This window comes from Hippoglossus hippoglossus, chromosome 21 (genome assembly GCF_009819705.1).
Source record: "Hippoglossus hippoglossus isolate fHipHip1 chromosome 21, fHipHip1.pri, whole genome shotgun sequence".
Lineage (NCBI taxonomy): Eukaryota > Metazoa > Chordata > Actinopteri > Pleuronectiformes > Pleuronectidae > Hippoglossus > Hippoglossus hippoglossus.
Window position 1 is genome coordinate 12901100 of NC_047171.1, and position 14280 is coordinate 12915379.

Consider the following 14280-nt stretch of genomic DNA (forward strand, 5'->3'; position numbering starts at 1 on the left):
ATTTATCATAAAATGCATTACACTGTGCTCTCTTAACAATCCCCCCCCTCCCCCCCCCCCCAGAGGCTATTTCAGCGCTCTGCCTGGCTGCGTTTTATTTCGACACAGTCGCGCAGGGACAGTCTCTCTCTCGGCGGCTCTGCTCCCATCCTCCACCAGGCAGACGCTGTTTCTTTGTTTCATGGTTGAGTGCAGCAATCATTACAGGCTCGGTGTCCCTGGCTGCTTTGTAAAGTTCCAGGGGAACAGAGGATTAAAGGAATAACCACCCATAATGGTGCAATCAAAATGATAACCCTTGACTTCATAGTCACATCTAAAAGGAGAATGGGTTATTTTTTTTGTTTGTTGATCGCTCTGAGGACGGCAGCATCACCGACGGTTAAACGTGCCATAGTGTAATGACATGGCTAATTTGGAAGCAGGTGTCGGAGAATCCAATAATGATTAAATGCAAATGATATCAGACATTCGGCTGCTGTAGTTTGTCACAGTCTAGTAACTCTGGATGTGAATGAATGACCACACGAAGTAAGTCCACGCAAATATCAGTTATTCAAAACTATGCAAAAAACCTTACTGATAATTATTCCGATGGGGAAGTATCAAAAAAGAATGTAAATAGCAGGTTTCTATATAACTCAAACTATATAAATAGTATTAAGCAGTTATGTGATGAACGATCAGAATCGCCATCAGTTTTTGTTCAGGTCGGTAAATGATGGGTAGTGGGAGCAGTTGTGTTTCTGCAGGAGCATCTGTGTCTGCAGGGGAAGTGAGGAGGCTCTGAACACCAGACTGTGAAGCACTGTCTGTCTCTGCACCAGTCTGTTCACCCTCCATTTCACACCTGCACACACACACACACACACACACACAGAGAAACACACAGACACACTCACACTCACACACACAAACACACACAGAGAAACACTCAGACACACTCACACAGACACACACACACACACTGAAAAACAGACACACAAACACACACAGACACACACACACACACACTGAAAAACAGGCACACACACTGAAAAACAGGCACACACACAGACAAACACACAGACACACTCACCCACACACACACACACACACACTCATACAGACACACACACACACACACACACACACACACACACACACACACACACACACACACACACACACACACACACACAGAAACACACATATAAATAAACGTTTGTGAGGACACTCATTGACATAATGCATTCCCAAGCCCATTACCCTACACTTGACAAAGTAAATTCCTAACTCAAACCCTAACCCCTAACCCTAACATAGCCCTAATTCAACCTTTATCCTAACTCAACCCTAACCCTAATTCACCCCTAACCCTAATTCAACACTAACCTTATCTCAACCCTGACCGTAATTCAAGCCAACTCTAACGGATCAATAGGCCAGTGCAAAGAAATGAAGACCACGAACACAAACCCCAACCCTAACCCTGATTCAACCCTAACCCTGATTCAACCCTAATTCAACCCTAATTCAACCAAATCCTATCTCAACCCTAACTCAACCCTAACCCTAACTCAACCCCGATTCAACCCTAACTCAACCCTGATTCAACCCTAACTCAACCCTAACCCTAATTTAAGTCCAAACCGAACCCTAAAGTGAACCAAACTCTTATCCTCACCTAAACATAACTTTACCCCTAAAAGCAAGTCTAAATCCATTAACAGCCCTTTGAAATAGTGAGGACCGGCTATAATCTCCTCATTCCGGGAGGGTTCAAAAAAATATACACTGTCTCTCTAGACTGTCTTTATTTTATTTCCACACAAACATGTTTTGTATATATGCAAAGTTTCCTCTAACATGCTGCAGGACGCTCGCCCATCTGTTCCTTCTTACTCGAGTTACGGCTCTCTCTTTTATGACTATGAATCATGTCAGTGATTTTCCTGATGTGCCAAATACAAACCCCAGCCGTGGGAATCACTGCCACATTAGCTTCCTGATAGATACTGACGTTCCGATTGTGTACGGCAAGTCTAATGAAATGATGATGATGATATTGACTGCAGGCTGCCTTCCAGCCCTTCCCCCCAGTCTTACACCCAAAGCAATGGCTTTTTGAAAAGAAAGAAGTTTACTGTTATTTATGTATAATTCACAGTTGGTAAGAATTGTGCTGTTATGTTTGAGGAATTTAAAGGTTATTGGTGGTGTTGCTGTCCACATCCAGACATATTTACTTTTCACACAATGCCACAAAGGTGTTTTGATAATGGAGACACGAAATCTAACTACATGCAATTGACACAGAGTTTAAGAAATAAAGTTACAACTTGGGTTCAGAATCAAGTAATAATCAATTTTCTCTTGTGAATCGTTGGGACTTGAAGGGAATGACGAGGCAGAAACATGGGCTAAGAGACTGCATTAGACACATGAACCATGTTATGAGAAAAGAGGAGCAAGGGAAGGGCACACAGTATTAAGATGAACAGAATGCACAGTACAATGAAACAGATATAAAATAGCTTTGTAACTCAAACTACTCATTTCTATCTTTTTTAGTTAATTATACTTTATTTTTGACTACTGCAAATTGTTTTGATCAAAACTGAATGAACTGTGGGTCTGTATCGGTGCAAATTCTTCCTGGGGCTTACAAAGACTCTTGTGTGTAAAAGGTGTGTACTTGCATCTGTGATCTGTCCAGTTTGTTCTCAAATTCCAGCCAAAGCTTGTCCCCTTGACAAAGCAAAGCAGCGATAACAGAACAAACTGCAACACCTCCGACTTCTGAAATAATTATAATGGGTCACACTTATCTAAATAGCCTCCTCTTATTGACTGCATGTCCACGGCTTGATGAATCTTGGCAGAAAGTAAATTTTAAGCAGGAGATTAATAGTCCAGAGACTGTAACTTCCACGGCTGGGGAGTGTAAACCTAATGTGACGCTTGTTGAAGTTGAAACGCTGCTAATAAATGTCTCTGTTGGAGAATTTATAAATGAGCCCAGGAGCAATTACACTGCAGTTAAACAAGTATTTGTGCACTGATTGCTATCAAAATGAATGAAACAACCCCGGCACAAGATTATAGCGCACAATGTCATCCAGAGCTCTAAAGCGTTCAAGCGGGGGCTGCATTTCTTTCTCTCCTGAATAGGATCTATAGGTCCGAACCGGACAGGAAACATGTGCCTGATTCTGCTGAAATTAAAATGATGAACAACAACATTAAGGACGTGATAACTGCTTACTCGTGTTTGGCTCCTGTGCTCTGTCATCTTAACACAGGCTTTTCTAATTCACTTAGCAGTCTATATCTCTGTCTCCCAGCACAGCAGAGAACATGATGTCAGCACAGAGCAGGTATTTATTACACAACACTTTCATCCTGCAAAGAAATGACTCCTCACGCACGGCATTAAGAAACAAACATTACATTACATTTCATTTAGCTGACGCTTTTATCCAAAGCGACTTACAATAAGTGCATTCAACCATGAGGGTACAAACCCAGAACAACAAGAATCAAGAAAGTACAATCTTCTTCAAGAAAGCCAAACTACAAAGTGCTATAAGTAAGTGCCATTTAAGTGCTACTAAATTTTTTTGTTTAAACTAAAGTTTTTTTATTTGTATTTTTTTATTCAAGGTATAGTCGGAAGAGATGTGTTTTTAGTTTGCGGCCGAAGATGTATAGACTTATTGCTGTCCTGATGTCATTGGGGAGCTCATTCCACCATTTAGGAGCCAGGACAGCAAACAGTCATGATTTTGTTGAGTGTTTAGCTCGCAGTGAGGGAGCAACAAGTCGATTGGCAGATGCAGAGTGGAGTGAACGGGCTGGGGTGTAACGTTTGACCATGTCCTGGATGTAGACTGGACCCGATCCGTTCGCAGCACGGTACGCAAGTACTAATGCTTTGAAACGGATGCGGGCAGCCACTGGTAACCAGTGAAGGGAGCAGAGGAGCGGAGTAGTGTGAGTGAATTTAGGTTAAAGACCAGTTGAGCTGCTGCATTCTGGATGAGCTGCAGACAGGCACTAGCAGGCAGACCTGCCAGGAGGGAGTTACAATAGGCTAGGCGTGAGATGACCAGGGCCCGGACCAGAACCTGCACCGCCTTCTGAGTGAGAAGGGGACGTATTCTCCTGATGTTGGGTGGGAGACCCTTTCCCTGGGAGGAAAAGTAGTTCAGTCTTGTCAAGGTTCATTTTCAGGTGGTATGCAGACATCCACTGATTGATGTCAGTCAGACATGCAGAGATTCGTGCTGCTACCTGTGTTTCAGATTGGGGGGAAAAGAGGATTAGCTGGGTGTCATCAGCATAGCTGTGGTAGGAAAAGCCATGTGAGTGAATGACAGAGCCGAGAGAGTTGGTGTACAAAGAGAAGTGGAGGGGACCATGACTGTAACCACTCGTGATGTTCGCAGAAATCTGTGTATGTATGTGTGTGTGAGTGGGTGTTGGACGGGGAGACCAGCAAGCTATAGATATTTATCAAATTATGGACATTTTCATTTCTGGCCACTTCTTTGTTAGTGTCGTCCTCGCCTCCTCCGCCTCCCCCGTGTCTGTGCTTTAAATGCCTGAACAACCGCACAGTGCTCTTTCTCTGCAGCTTCAGCTGTAAATTCCTCGCTGGGCCGAAGACGAAATAAATCTTCGAGAGCGATCCAGAGCGGTGATCACAGAGTTTTAAGGCGTCAGCAAGCTTCTGCTGAAATACAGAGTTTATTTATCTGCACCTTAAAAGAGCAAGTGTCAACACGTAAAGTGTATAACTCACTGGTGGTAAAGAATGCTAATAAAGATCTGTGACAATGGAACCATGAAGAATGTAAGTTTTAAATGGCCGCAACTAATCACCGTTTCTATTACTGATTAATCTGCTGCTGCTGCTGCTAATGACGATGATGATGATGACGATGATGATGATGATGATGATGGTGATGATTATTTGACATGGTCATCAAGCCTAACACATCAGAAAATACAGTGAAACATCGTAATTTTCCAAAGATGAACATGATCTCTGCAATTAGCTTCTTTTTCATGGTATATTTCGTTTTTAACATGAAAACACAAACAGATACATATACGCTAAACATACGAATAACAATTTTCAAAAGTCACTACAGAAAAAACGAACAGACACACCCCACCCATTCCATCCCACTGAAACTTATTTAGTTTACTTTTATGATGGGGGAAATCAGCAATTTTTCACATTGGAGAAGCTGGAATCTTTCTTACTTAAGAACAATCTGTTTAAATGTGTTGCTTTAACAATCTAATAAAATAACACTAATTTGTCATGATGCCTTTTATATTTTATGTAAAGCACTTTGAATTGTCTTATTGTTAAAATGTGCTACACAAATAAATTTGCCTTGCCTAAATATGACGGACCTTTTAGAGAATTATAACATACAGGAGTGAATACAAAATAAAAGCCCCCAAAAATTGTTGAATATCTTTTGTGCAGGTAAAGTGACTTCAATAATCTTTACCACTTCTTGTGCTCTTTTTATTAACATCCTGAGCTGTGGTGGTGAACTGTCGAAGCTTTGCGAGGATGAAGAGCGAGCTTCTTACTGGCGGGTTTCCAAGATGTGTCTCCAGTTGTGTGTGTGACATTTAGCAACAATTTGGGACCACAACAAACCACGGTGTTAATGGATATGATGTGACATGTTCGAAGACTCATCTCAAATCTGATTCATCTCTATTTCTGCTTGTTTAACTGCCAAGATGGCAACAGGGCCACAAATCTGAGACTGTGCTCATCTGTGTCCAGGAGGCCTTCAGCATGTGTCTGTGTCTTATCTCCTGGGATTTTAATATTCACTCAGTTCACACACGTAGTTCTCACAACACATACAGTAGTTCTCACAGACAGAGTTCTCACAACACATAGTTCACACACACACCCACACACACACACACATCTCTTCACTGCATCTGCATAAAAAGCATACGCCTGCAACTGTTTCTTTGTCATTCCCTCTGCAGAATGCTCTTCGCATGCTGTATGATTGTCTGACCTTCCTTGCAAGGAATAAAGTCTACTTAAAAGACTGTGATTCTCTAGTCTCTTTATTTCAGAAGTCTCACCAGGTCAAATTTCCATCACAGTAGTCACTTTAAGAAACATTTTTAAATATTAGAAATATACAGCTCATATTAATTAAATGTCTGTCAGAAATGTTTTAAGATCTTCGTCGGAGCCACCAGTTTGCTTGGGTATTTATAATTCAAGCAGGAGACCAATTGTAAAATAATAATTGAAAAAAAGTAACTATGTAGCATTTAATAGTTTTTTTCATTATTATTTCATTGTTGTTTAATTGTGGTTTTATCCTCTAGTGAAGCACTTTGTCACTCAACAATTTCAATGTCAGCTTTATTTATATAGCACATTTAAAACAACTTGGTTGACCCAAGTGCTTATCAAAGTTAAAGGTACAACAAAAAAACAGGAATACGTAATATATCAAAATACTGATGATAATAAAATAAAATAAAATCTTCTGGGATAAAAATGTATTCAACTCGAAAATAAGGGCAAAGAGAAGAGATGTGTTTTTTCACACCAATATCTATTCTCTTGAATGTGTATTTAAAAATATCATGAGTGTGGCCCGCAGAGAGAAGGCTGACAGGATAAGCGATGATTAATGAGGAGAATCACAATACTGAGCAAGTTTATTTCAAATTATTTGATAAGAGCAGCTGCACTGTAGAGATATTCAATTACATTTACATCAATCTGCTCCTGCAGCCCAGTGTTCTTCAAAGCATTGATGATATCCCTTATTATCACTGTTCCATCACTCAGACTGTTTCATTCTTTCACATCTTCTCTGGCTTTCGGTTTTGCTCGGATTTGATTATACAATCGGATCATAAGCAGCAGGGATCTGAAAAAATAAATAAACACATTTCGAAAAGTAAAGCTGTGATTTTCACTGACGATACTGAGCTGTGTTGACAGGATGACTGTTTTTGACTGGTTTTATCCTGTATATCTAACTGTCTCACTGCACGCGGATCCAGAGGAGGATATCAGAGGAAGTTTAAGCTAAAAGCTTTGTGTAAATGACACCGTTTCGTGTAAAATTTGAATAGCCGGGCTTACAGACACTCGGATGACACCACAGGAGCAGTATGGAGGCATTTTATGTTTTTTTTCTCTGTGGTTTTATCACGTTTGGTGATCCAAACGTGATGGAAGTAATGAGTCCCCAATTACTTCAATTGTATTGGATTTGGCTGCAACACTGTTACCCCTGAAACTTCAAAAGTGTTTTGTGGACTCAAACACTAGATGAGTAGATGAGTGAGTAGATAATGAGTGAATTTTCATTTCTGCGCCAAAAATGTAATTTGCTCTATCCTGACCACATCCTCCTACAGAGTTCCATGGGAATCCATCAAGGAGTTTTTGCATAATCCAGCAAGTTCAAACAAACGGGGACAAAACCACAACCTCCCTGGCAGAGATAACAATAGGTGGTATTGTTGCTGGTAAACACTCCTTGTAGCCAGTTAAGAGTCTTTTTATTCTCGGTTAAGGGATTTTCACCAACTCTTCCCGCAGATCACTTCAACTCCTTAGGTGATTTATGTTCAGGTCAGGTGACTGTGAGGCTGCACTATAGAGATATTCAATTACATTTACATCAATCTGCTCCTGCAGCCCAGTGTTCTTCAAAGCATTGATGATATCCCTTATTATCACTGTTCCATCACTCAGACTGTTTCATTCTTTCACATACTGAGCTGTGTTGACAGGATGATGACGGCTGAGACAGTCATCACTCACCTTCCAAAACTCTTGACTGGTTTTATCCTGTATATCTAACTGTCTCACTGCAATGTGGTGCACCCGATTTTGACTAAACTTTTGATAACTGATATTATCGTCTGCATCTAAAAGGTCCCTGAGGGCGTGGGGGCCCTGGAGGCAGCTGTTAATCCATCTTTGCAAAACAAGAAAATAAAAATCGGACCTGTCTCTAACTAAACCAGGATAAATGAAGTCCTGTCCTGTCGCCACTGAGCCGCCACAGAGATCTGATGCTGCTGCTGCTGCTGCTGCTCAGGAGCGGAAGTGGAGGCGGTCAGGAGTCAGGAGCTGCCGGAAACACAGCGCTGTTATACGGACATGATCTGGAGGAGAGCCGCTTCCTGCTGCTGCTAACACCCCGAACCACACACACACAAACACACACAAACACACACATTCATGGGAAACATGGGGCTCTCTCAGAGCGTCGAGATACCAGGAGGAGGAACTGAAGGCTACCACGTCCTCAGAGTAAGAGACAGATGTTGCTGTGTTCATGTGTTTACTCTGTTAGCTGCAGGGACCTGGAGGAGGAGGAGCAGACATTACTGTTAAAATCCCTCTGGTGAATATCAACAAGCTCACGTGGATCCAGTAGAAGTCGTGCGATGGGAGACTGGAGAGGTTTCTGTAGTTTATCAGCCACGTAGCTCGTGGCTAACAGCTAGCTGCCTGTCATCTGTCGTGTTGTGTGAAAGAAGTGTTGCAGTTAACGCCCCTCACCGGTTTACCTGGAGAAACGTTCATTCACACGCAAACCTCACATGTCTGCGTGTGTGTCTTTCACGCTGCTCGTTGTTCTGCTACGTAGCAGCTGATTCGCCTCACGCTTGTTAACAGAATCATTGTTTATGATCGATTTGACACCGGGTCTTTATTTACACGCGCATGCGCAGTGGTGGTCGACATGAGCGGACTTCCTGTCCCTGTCAGGGCCCGGCAGGGTGAACTCCTCTGTGTCATGGTGTGCAGGTGGTAACCATAGACTGTATCTAAAGAGCGATAACCTTGTTGAGAAACCGGAATAACCACTGCCTTACTTCTGCAAAATTGGGCGTGGAGCTCCCACATGTGGATTTCCAACAAAAGAACGTCTAACTATCCCATTAATGCCTCGTACACCTCCCTGTTATTACAGTTGGATGAGGTGGTGTGGCCTCCTCTGGACGACACGCATAGTGTGGATTTAGACATAATCTTCAGTTGTCAATCTTCTGTTACTGTTTCATATTATTTCACAGTCCCACGTTGCACACTCTTTGATATCAGTACTCTAAATGTGCCTGATTTTATTCATGGAGATCGGTGAATTATTCTCAGAGACTAAATGTTTAAGGGATAGTTCACCCAGAAATGAAAATCTACTCACTGTCTAATATGCCGATGGAGGGGTGGTTGAAGTGTCTGAGTCCACAAAGCACTTTTGGAGTTTCAGAGGTAAATAACGTTGCAGCCAAATCCAATTCAAATACAGTACAATACATCTTCCAAGCGTCCACAAGCCCCAACATTCAAATTCATCATTTACACCATGTTTTTTAGCCTAAATGTCCTCTGTGGTCTATGTGTGAACGCGGATCCAGAGGAGGATATCAGAGGAAGTTTAGGCTAAAAGCTTTGTGTAAATGACACCGTTTCCTGTAAAATTTTAATAGTCGGGCACAGTACAACAATGGGTACAATGAAATTACTCACTCATAACAGACAGTGATTAGCTCATACACAATTGGGAACGTTTGTCCGGATGCAGTGAGGCGTGGTGAAGACTTCACTATTATTGAGGTGTGCAGGTATCTGTTGGTGGCAATACCTTGAGATCAGTATGTGGGACGGAAAAGTTGGATCTTCGCATCCATGTTTAAATTGTTGCTGTTTATTTGGATTAATCATAAATAATTAATCTTTAAATTCTCAGTCTGCCTTATCTGAATTTAATATTGAGAAGTAAACCTCTGCACATATTGTAAAACCCCTGTCTGAATAAGGGCATTTGCTAAATACCTTCACTCTAAGTAGCAGTCACCTCTGTTAGGTTAAGTTGTTCTGTAGTTCAAGTGTGGCATATGTTAAGGAAATGCATTAATCAAACTGGGAGGGCGGCTCAAAGAAGCAAGATAACCAGTTAAGTCATGTCAGAAATATCTTCAGAAATATCTTCTAGGAAGTGTTTTTGAGTTACCATGATCTGTGCCGTCACATGAGCTTGGTCTCACTTTGACATTAGGAAGAAGGAGAAAGAGACTGAAATGTCTAATAATGACAATGATTTAAAAAAATGTTGATTATTGTTCTTGATTCAGTGATAAACCGTATTTTGTTATTACCATACTTTATTTCTCCTCATAGGAGAGATTTTGACATCCTTTTAAATTCTTCTGAATATTTATTTGATCTAAATTTGATTTGTATTCCTGGATGCAGCCATTCCAGCAGTGTTACACGGGTGGTAAACATGTGGGAAATGTTGGCAATTGAATTAGTACTTATGAATTGAGGTGATAATATTAGCAATCTAATAAGTCATGTTAATTTATCAGTCACAGGAACCAAGTAACTTTTCTTTACTTAATTTACTTTGCTGATGATAATTACTTTAGTACACTTTTGAATATTGAATATTATACTATAAATTTAGTATCTTCGCTTTATTCCATTGGTAATTTTGCTAAAGTTTTGAGTGCTTCTTCCACCACTGCCTTTTGCCTACATCTCAGAATTAAGTATTTCACATTAATGTCTCACCATGTAGGCTTTATAGTCCTATCTCTATGATGCTGTGTTTTACAGGTGCAGGAGAATTCCCCCGGTCGCCAAGCAGGCCTGGAGCCATTCTTTGATTTCATCCTTTCCATTTGTGAGACTAGGCTGGTGAGTTTCCTATCAGAACATTAACAACCTGTAGCTGCTGGACCTGCTTCCCTCTGTCTCATACGTGATGTGAATGTTTGGACCGCCGATAGAGCAGAGACAATGACACCCTGAAAGAGCTGCTGAAGGTGAACGTGGAGAGGCCCATCAAGATGCTGTTATACAGCAGCAAGTCGATGGCAGTGAGGGAGACGACCGTCACGCCCAGCAACATGTGGGGAGGACAGGGGCTGCTGGGCGTCAGCATTCGCTTCTGCAGCTTTGAAGGAGCCAATGAAAACATATGGCACGTCTTGGTGAGTGTTGCAAATAAAAGAGCAGATGCATAAAAAAACTCAAAGATGAATGTGAATGAGTTACTTGATATTTTTTTGCATACAGGAAGTAGAGGCAAACTCACCTGCGGCCCTGGCTGGTTTGAGGGCCCACTCTGACTACATCATAGGAGCTGACACCGTTATGAGCGAGGTACTTTGCAGATGCTTGATGTAGTGCTAGTGTTGACATGAAGGTGACAGCTAGTCAACGTCCCTCTCTGCTTTCTGAACAGAGCGAGGACCTGTTCTCCCTCATTGAAACCCATGAAGGGAAGGAGCTGAAGATGTATGTCTACAGCACGGACACAGATAACTGCCGCGAGGTCATCATCAGGCCCAATGGTCAATGGGGCGGAGAGGGCAGGTATGACCATCGTCAAGGAAATCATCTACCTGAACTTTTAACTTCTGTCAGCTAAAAAACAGGAATTTTGTTTTATTATTTTTATGAAACCAATTGAAGAACACAATGATTCGTCTAAGGCACATACAGTGACATAAAAGCTGTTTCAGGTGTAGATGTTAAATATTGGCTTCAACTACGACCAGGAATAATTAAGTTTGTCTTAATTTTACCTGATATAAATCAAATTTTTTTCCCGCTTCTGTCTGGAGTGAGTGCAAGTATTTGTTTTGTTTTAGTTTTCTTTATTTTCAGAACATGATTTGTTTTTGATTGATGTAATTCGGTAAGGATGAAAGAATTCTGAAAAGTATTTTTATATTTTAAACTATGATTCTGAAAAAAACCCTCAAATTTCTCATTTAACATTTGGTGAAAAGTCTTCTTTAATCCTGTTTAAAAAAAATAAAAGAATCATAGTTTTCCAGTTTATGCCAATATCTATTAGACATGCTGTTTTTAGATCTCGTTGCTTTTCTTAGTAAATGTAGAAATCAATATTTCCCTGTCCATCGACACATGGACTTAATAGTGTTTGTGTGGAAAATCATCAGTGACCGGGCAGGATTTTAAATTGCTACTATACAACATGATTTCATTCAGTTTCTTAAATCGTGTCTGGGGTTTTGATTTTTGAAGCTTCTGTGAAATGTTTGGACGCCCTCACAGAATCACTGCATTTCTCTCACCTCAGTCTAGGTTGTGGGATTGGTTATGGCTACCTGCACCGGATACCTACCCTCCCATTTGCAGAGGGCAAGACGATCGGTTTCCCTGCAGAGACTCCTGAAGAATCTTCTTCACCTAAAGATGGCTTCACAGAGGTAACTCAGAGTAAACATCATTTTGATATCATCTTGGTTCCGCATGTCGTGAGCATGAACTGAGATAAAACGATTTCTTGTCACCAGGTCCATCTCTCTGCCGTCATTCCAACCGTTCCAATCGCTGCATCATCGTCTTCTGCATCGACTGGATTAGAGCAGTCTCTCTCCGGCCTGACAGTCAACTCTAATCCGGCTGATGACTCTCTACCGACAGGTACGCTTTCATCTAACAGTTTAACATTAGCTGTTTGAATTAATTATGTGCAGATAACGTGAAATTAATTTAAAAAAGTTTACGAACAAAATTACAAAAAGAAAAGGTACAAACCAGGAGTCATCAACAATATGTTGTGTAATGACTATTTTCAGAAGACCCGACAGTTCCACTGCTGAGCCAAGCCCCCCCCTCACAAGGCATTCCTCTGTCTGTCAATCCTGCTCTGACAATACCAGGTGAGTCCAAATTATTCTTGTGCTTGTAGCTCTCCAGGCTAAACTTGTAACTACTCTTACTCATAACATTGTCTTATATGTATATATACTTTTGTACAGGTTTAATGCACTTACCTGGAGGTCTTCCACCATTTCCAAATTTGCCAAACCTCAAAATGTCCTTGTCAGACATTAGCCAATCGTTGCCTTCTGGATTTGGATTACAACATCCAGGTATTGTCTTGTTTTTTTGGTGTGAACTTGGATTAGTTGTAAAAAAAAAATCAAGTTTTTAAGTCAGTAGTTCTTTCTTTTTCTTTTTCTTACCGTCCACAAATTTCATGGGAACATTAAATGTGTTTATCTAAAGAATATGATTTGTAGACCAGGGATATGATAGTAGCACTTCAATGCATAATTTGATATGTGACATTCTACCTTTATCCCCCCCCCAAAAATTCTGCTCTTTAGATATTGGGATTTTGATATAATTGATTGTCAATTGTTCAGCCTGACTAAAAACTATAGACTAAAATCACACTGTATATTTAACTCTATATATTTGTAACCCTCCCCTCAGAGATGTACGTAGGCACTGCATTCTTTAATTATGGTTTCATTCCACAAACACTGTCCTGATTTTGTTTATGTTGTGTTCTACGCCACAGGTCTTCCACCATTTCACCCACTAAACCTTCCCGGTGTGGTTCCTGGTGTCACTCTGCCTCCGTCTGACTTTGTTCTTCCCCCCATCACAGCGAACACATTTGCTGCGGTTACACAAAACACATCATCTCCGTCTTCCGTCTTCCAGATGAATAGTTCACTGACCAGAACGCCAGTCTCTTCATCAGCAACCACATCTGAATCAATAAATATCCCAATGTCTGCAGACTCCTCTTAGCAGAGAGCACTGTTTGAGGTTGTCAGTTCGCTCTCAAGCCTTTACAACATACAGTCTATTAGCTGCACTCTTGCACTCTACTCTTGTTGACAAGTTGCTCCTACACACTGTTGAAGATTGTTGTGTGAGAACTCCACCTTCTCAGACACTGGAATTACGCTGATGTTTTTCACACATGCAGCTAAACGGCCAGATATCCTAAGAAAAGGTTGTCTAAAGAAAAAAGTAGTCCCGTCCAGTAGGTTTGACAGTGAGATAAAGGCACATGAATGTTTCAAACTCCTCTGCAGAGTAAATAAATCTGTTGCAGGACAACTCTAAAAAATAGGCCACAACTCTTTTGTAATATGTTAACAAACTTGATGTGGACTTTCTAGGCAAGTGTGAAAATGTGGTAAACGGGTTCCTTTCTAATGTGCAACTCAGTTTCTTTGCATCTTTTCTTTAGGGGTGAAACTACTGAATCTCCACGACTACATTAATGGGGATTTTCAAGTTTATTAGCAGGTTTGCTTGCTGTTGCAGCCATGAAATATTTAACTGTTTTGGTTTTGTACAAAGAAAAAAAAGTATCCATTTGATTAAACTGATGTATTTTCTCTATCTCACCCTCTGCTTTGTGTTTTTATGCTCATCTCCTAAATTCATGTTGTGAGCATCCCTTGGCGTAGTGATGCAGT

At 41.0% G+C, this 14280-nt stretch overlaps 1 protein-coding gene across 1 annotated transcript; it reads left to right on the top strand.

The window, feature by feature from the left end:
- Positions 1-7917: 7917 nt before the first annotated feature.
- On the top strand, positions 7918-14208 carry LOC117755379 (Golgi reassembly-stacking protein 2-like). Its single transcript, XM_034575144.1, has 10 exons — positions 7918-8320; positions 10637-10717; positions 10810-11013; positions 11099-11185; positions 11268-11398; positions 12132-12261; positions 12349-12478; positions 12634-12717; positions 12817-12930; positions 13365-14208. Exons 1-10 carry the CDS (start codon positions 8249-8251, stop codon positions 13598-13600), a joined length of 1269 nt encoding a protein of 422 aa, XP_034431035.1. The 5' UTR covers positions 7918-8248; the 3' UTR covers positions 13601-14208.
- The last annotated feature ends 72 nt before the right edge of the window (positions 14209-14280 follow it).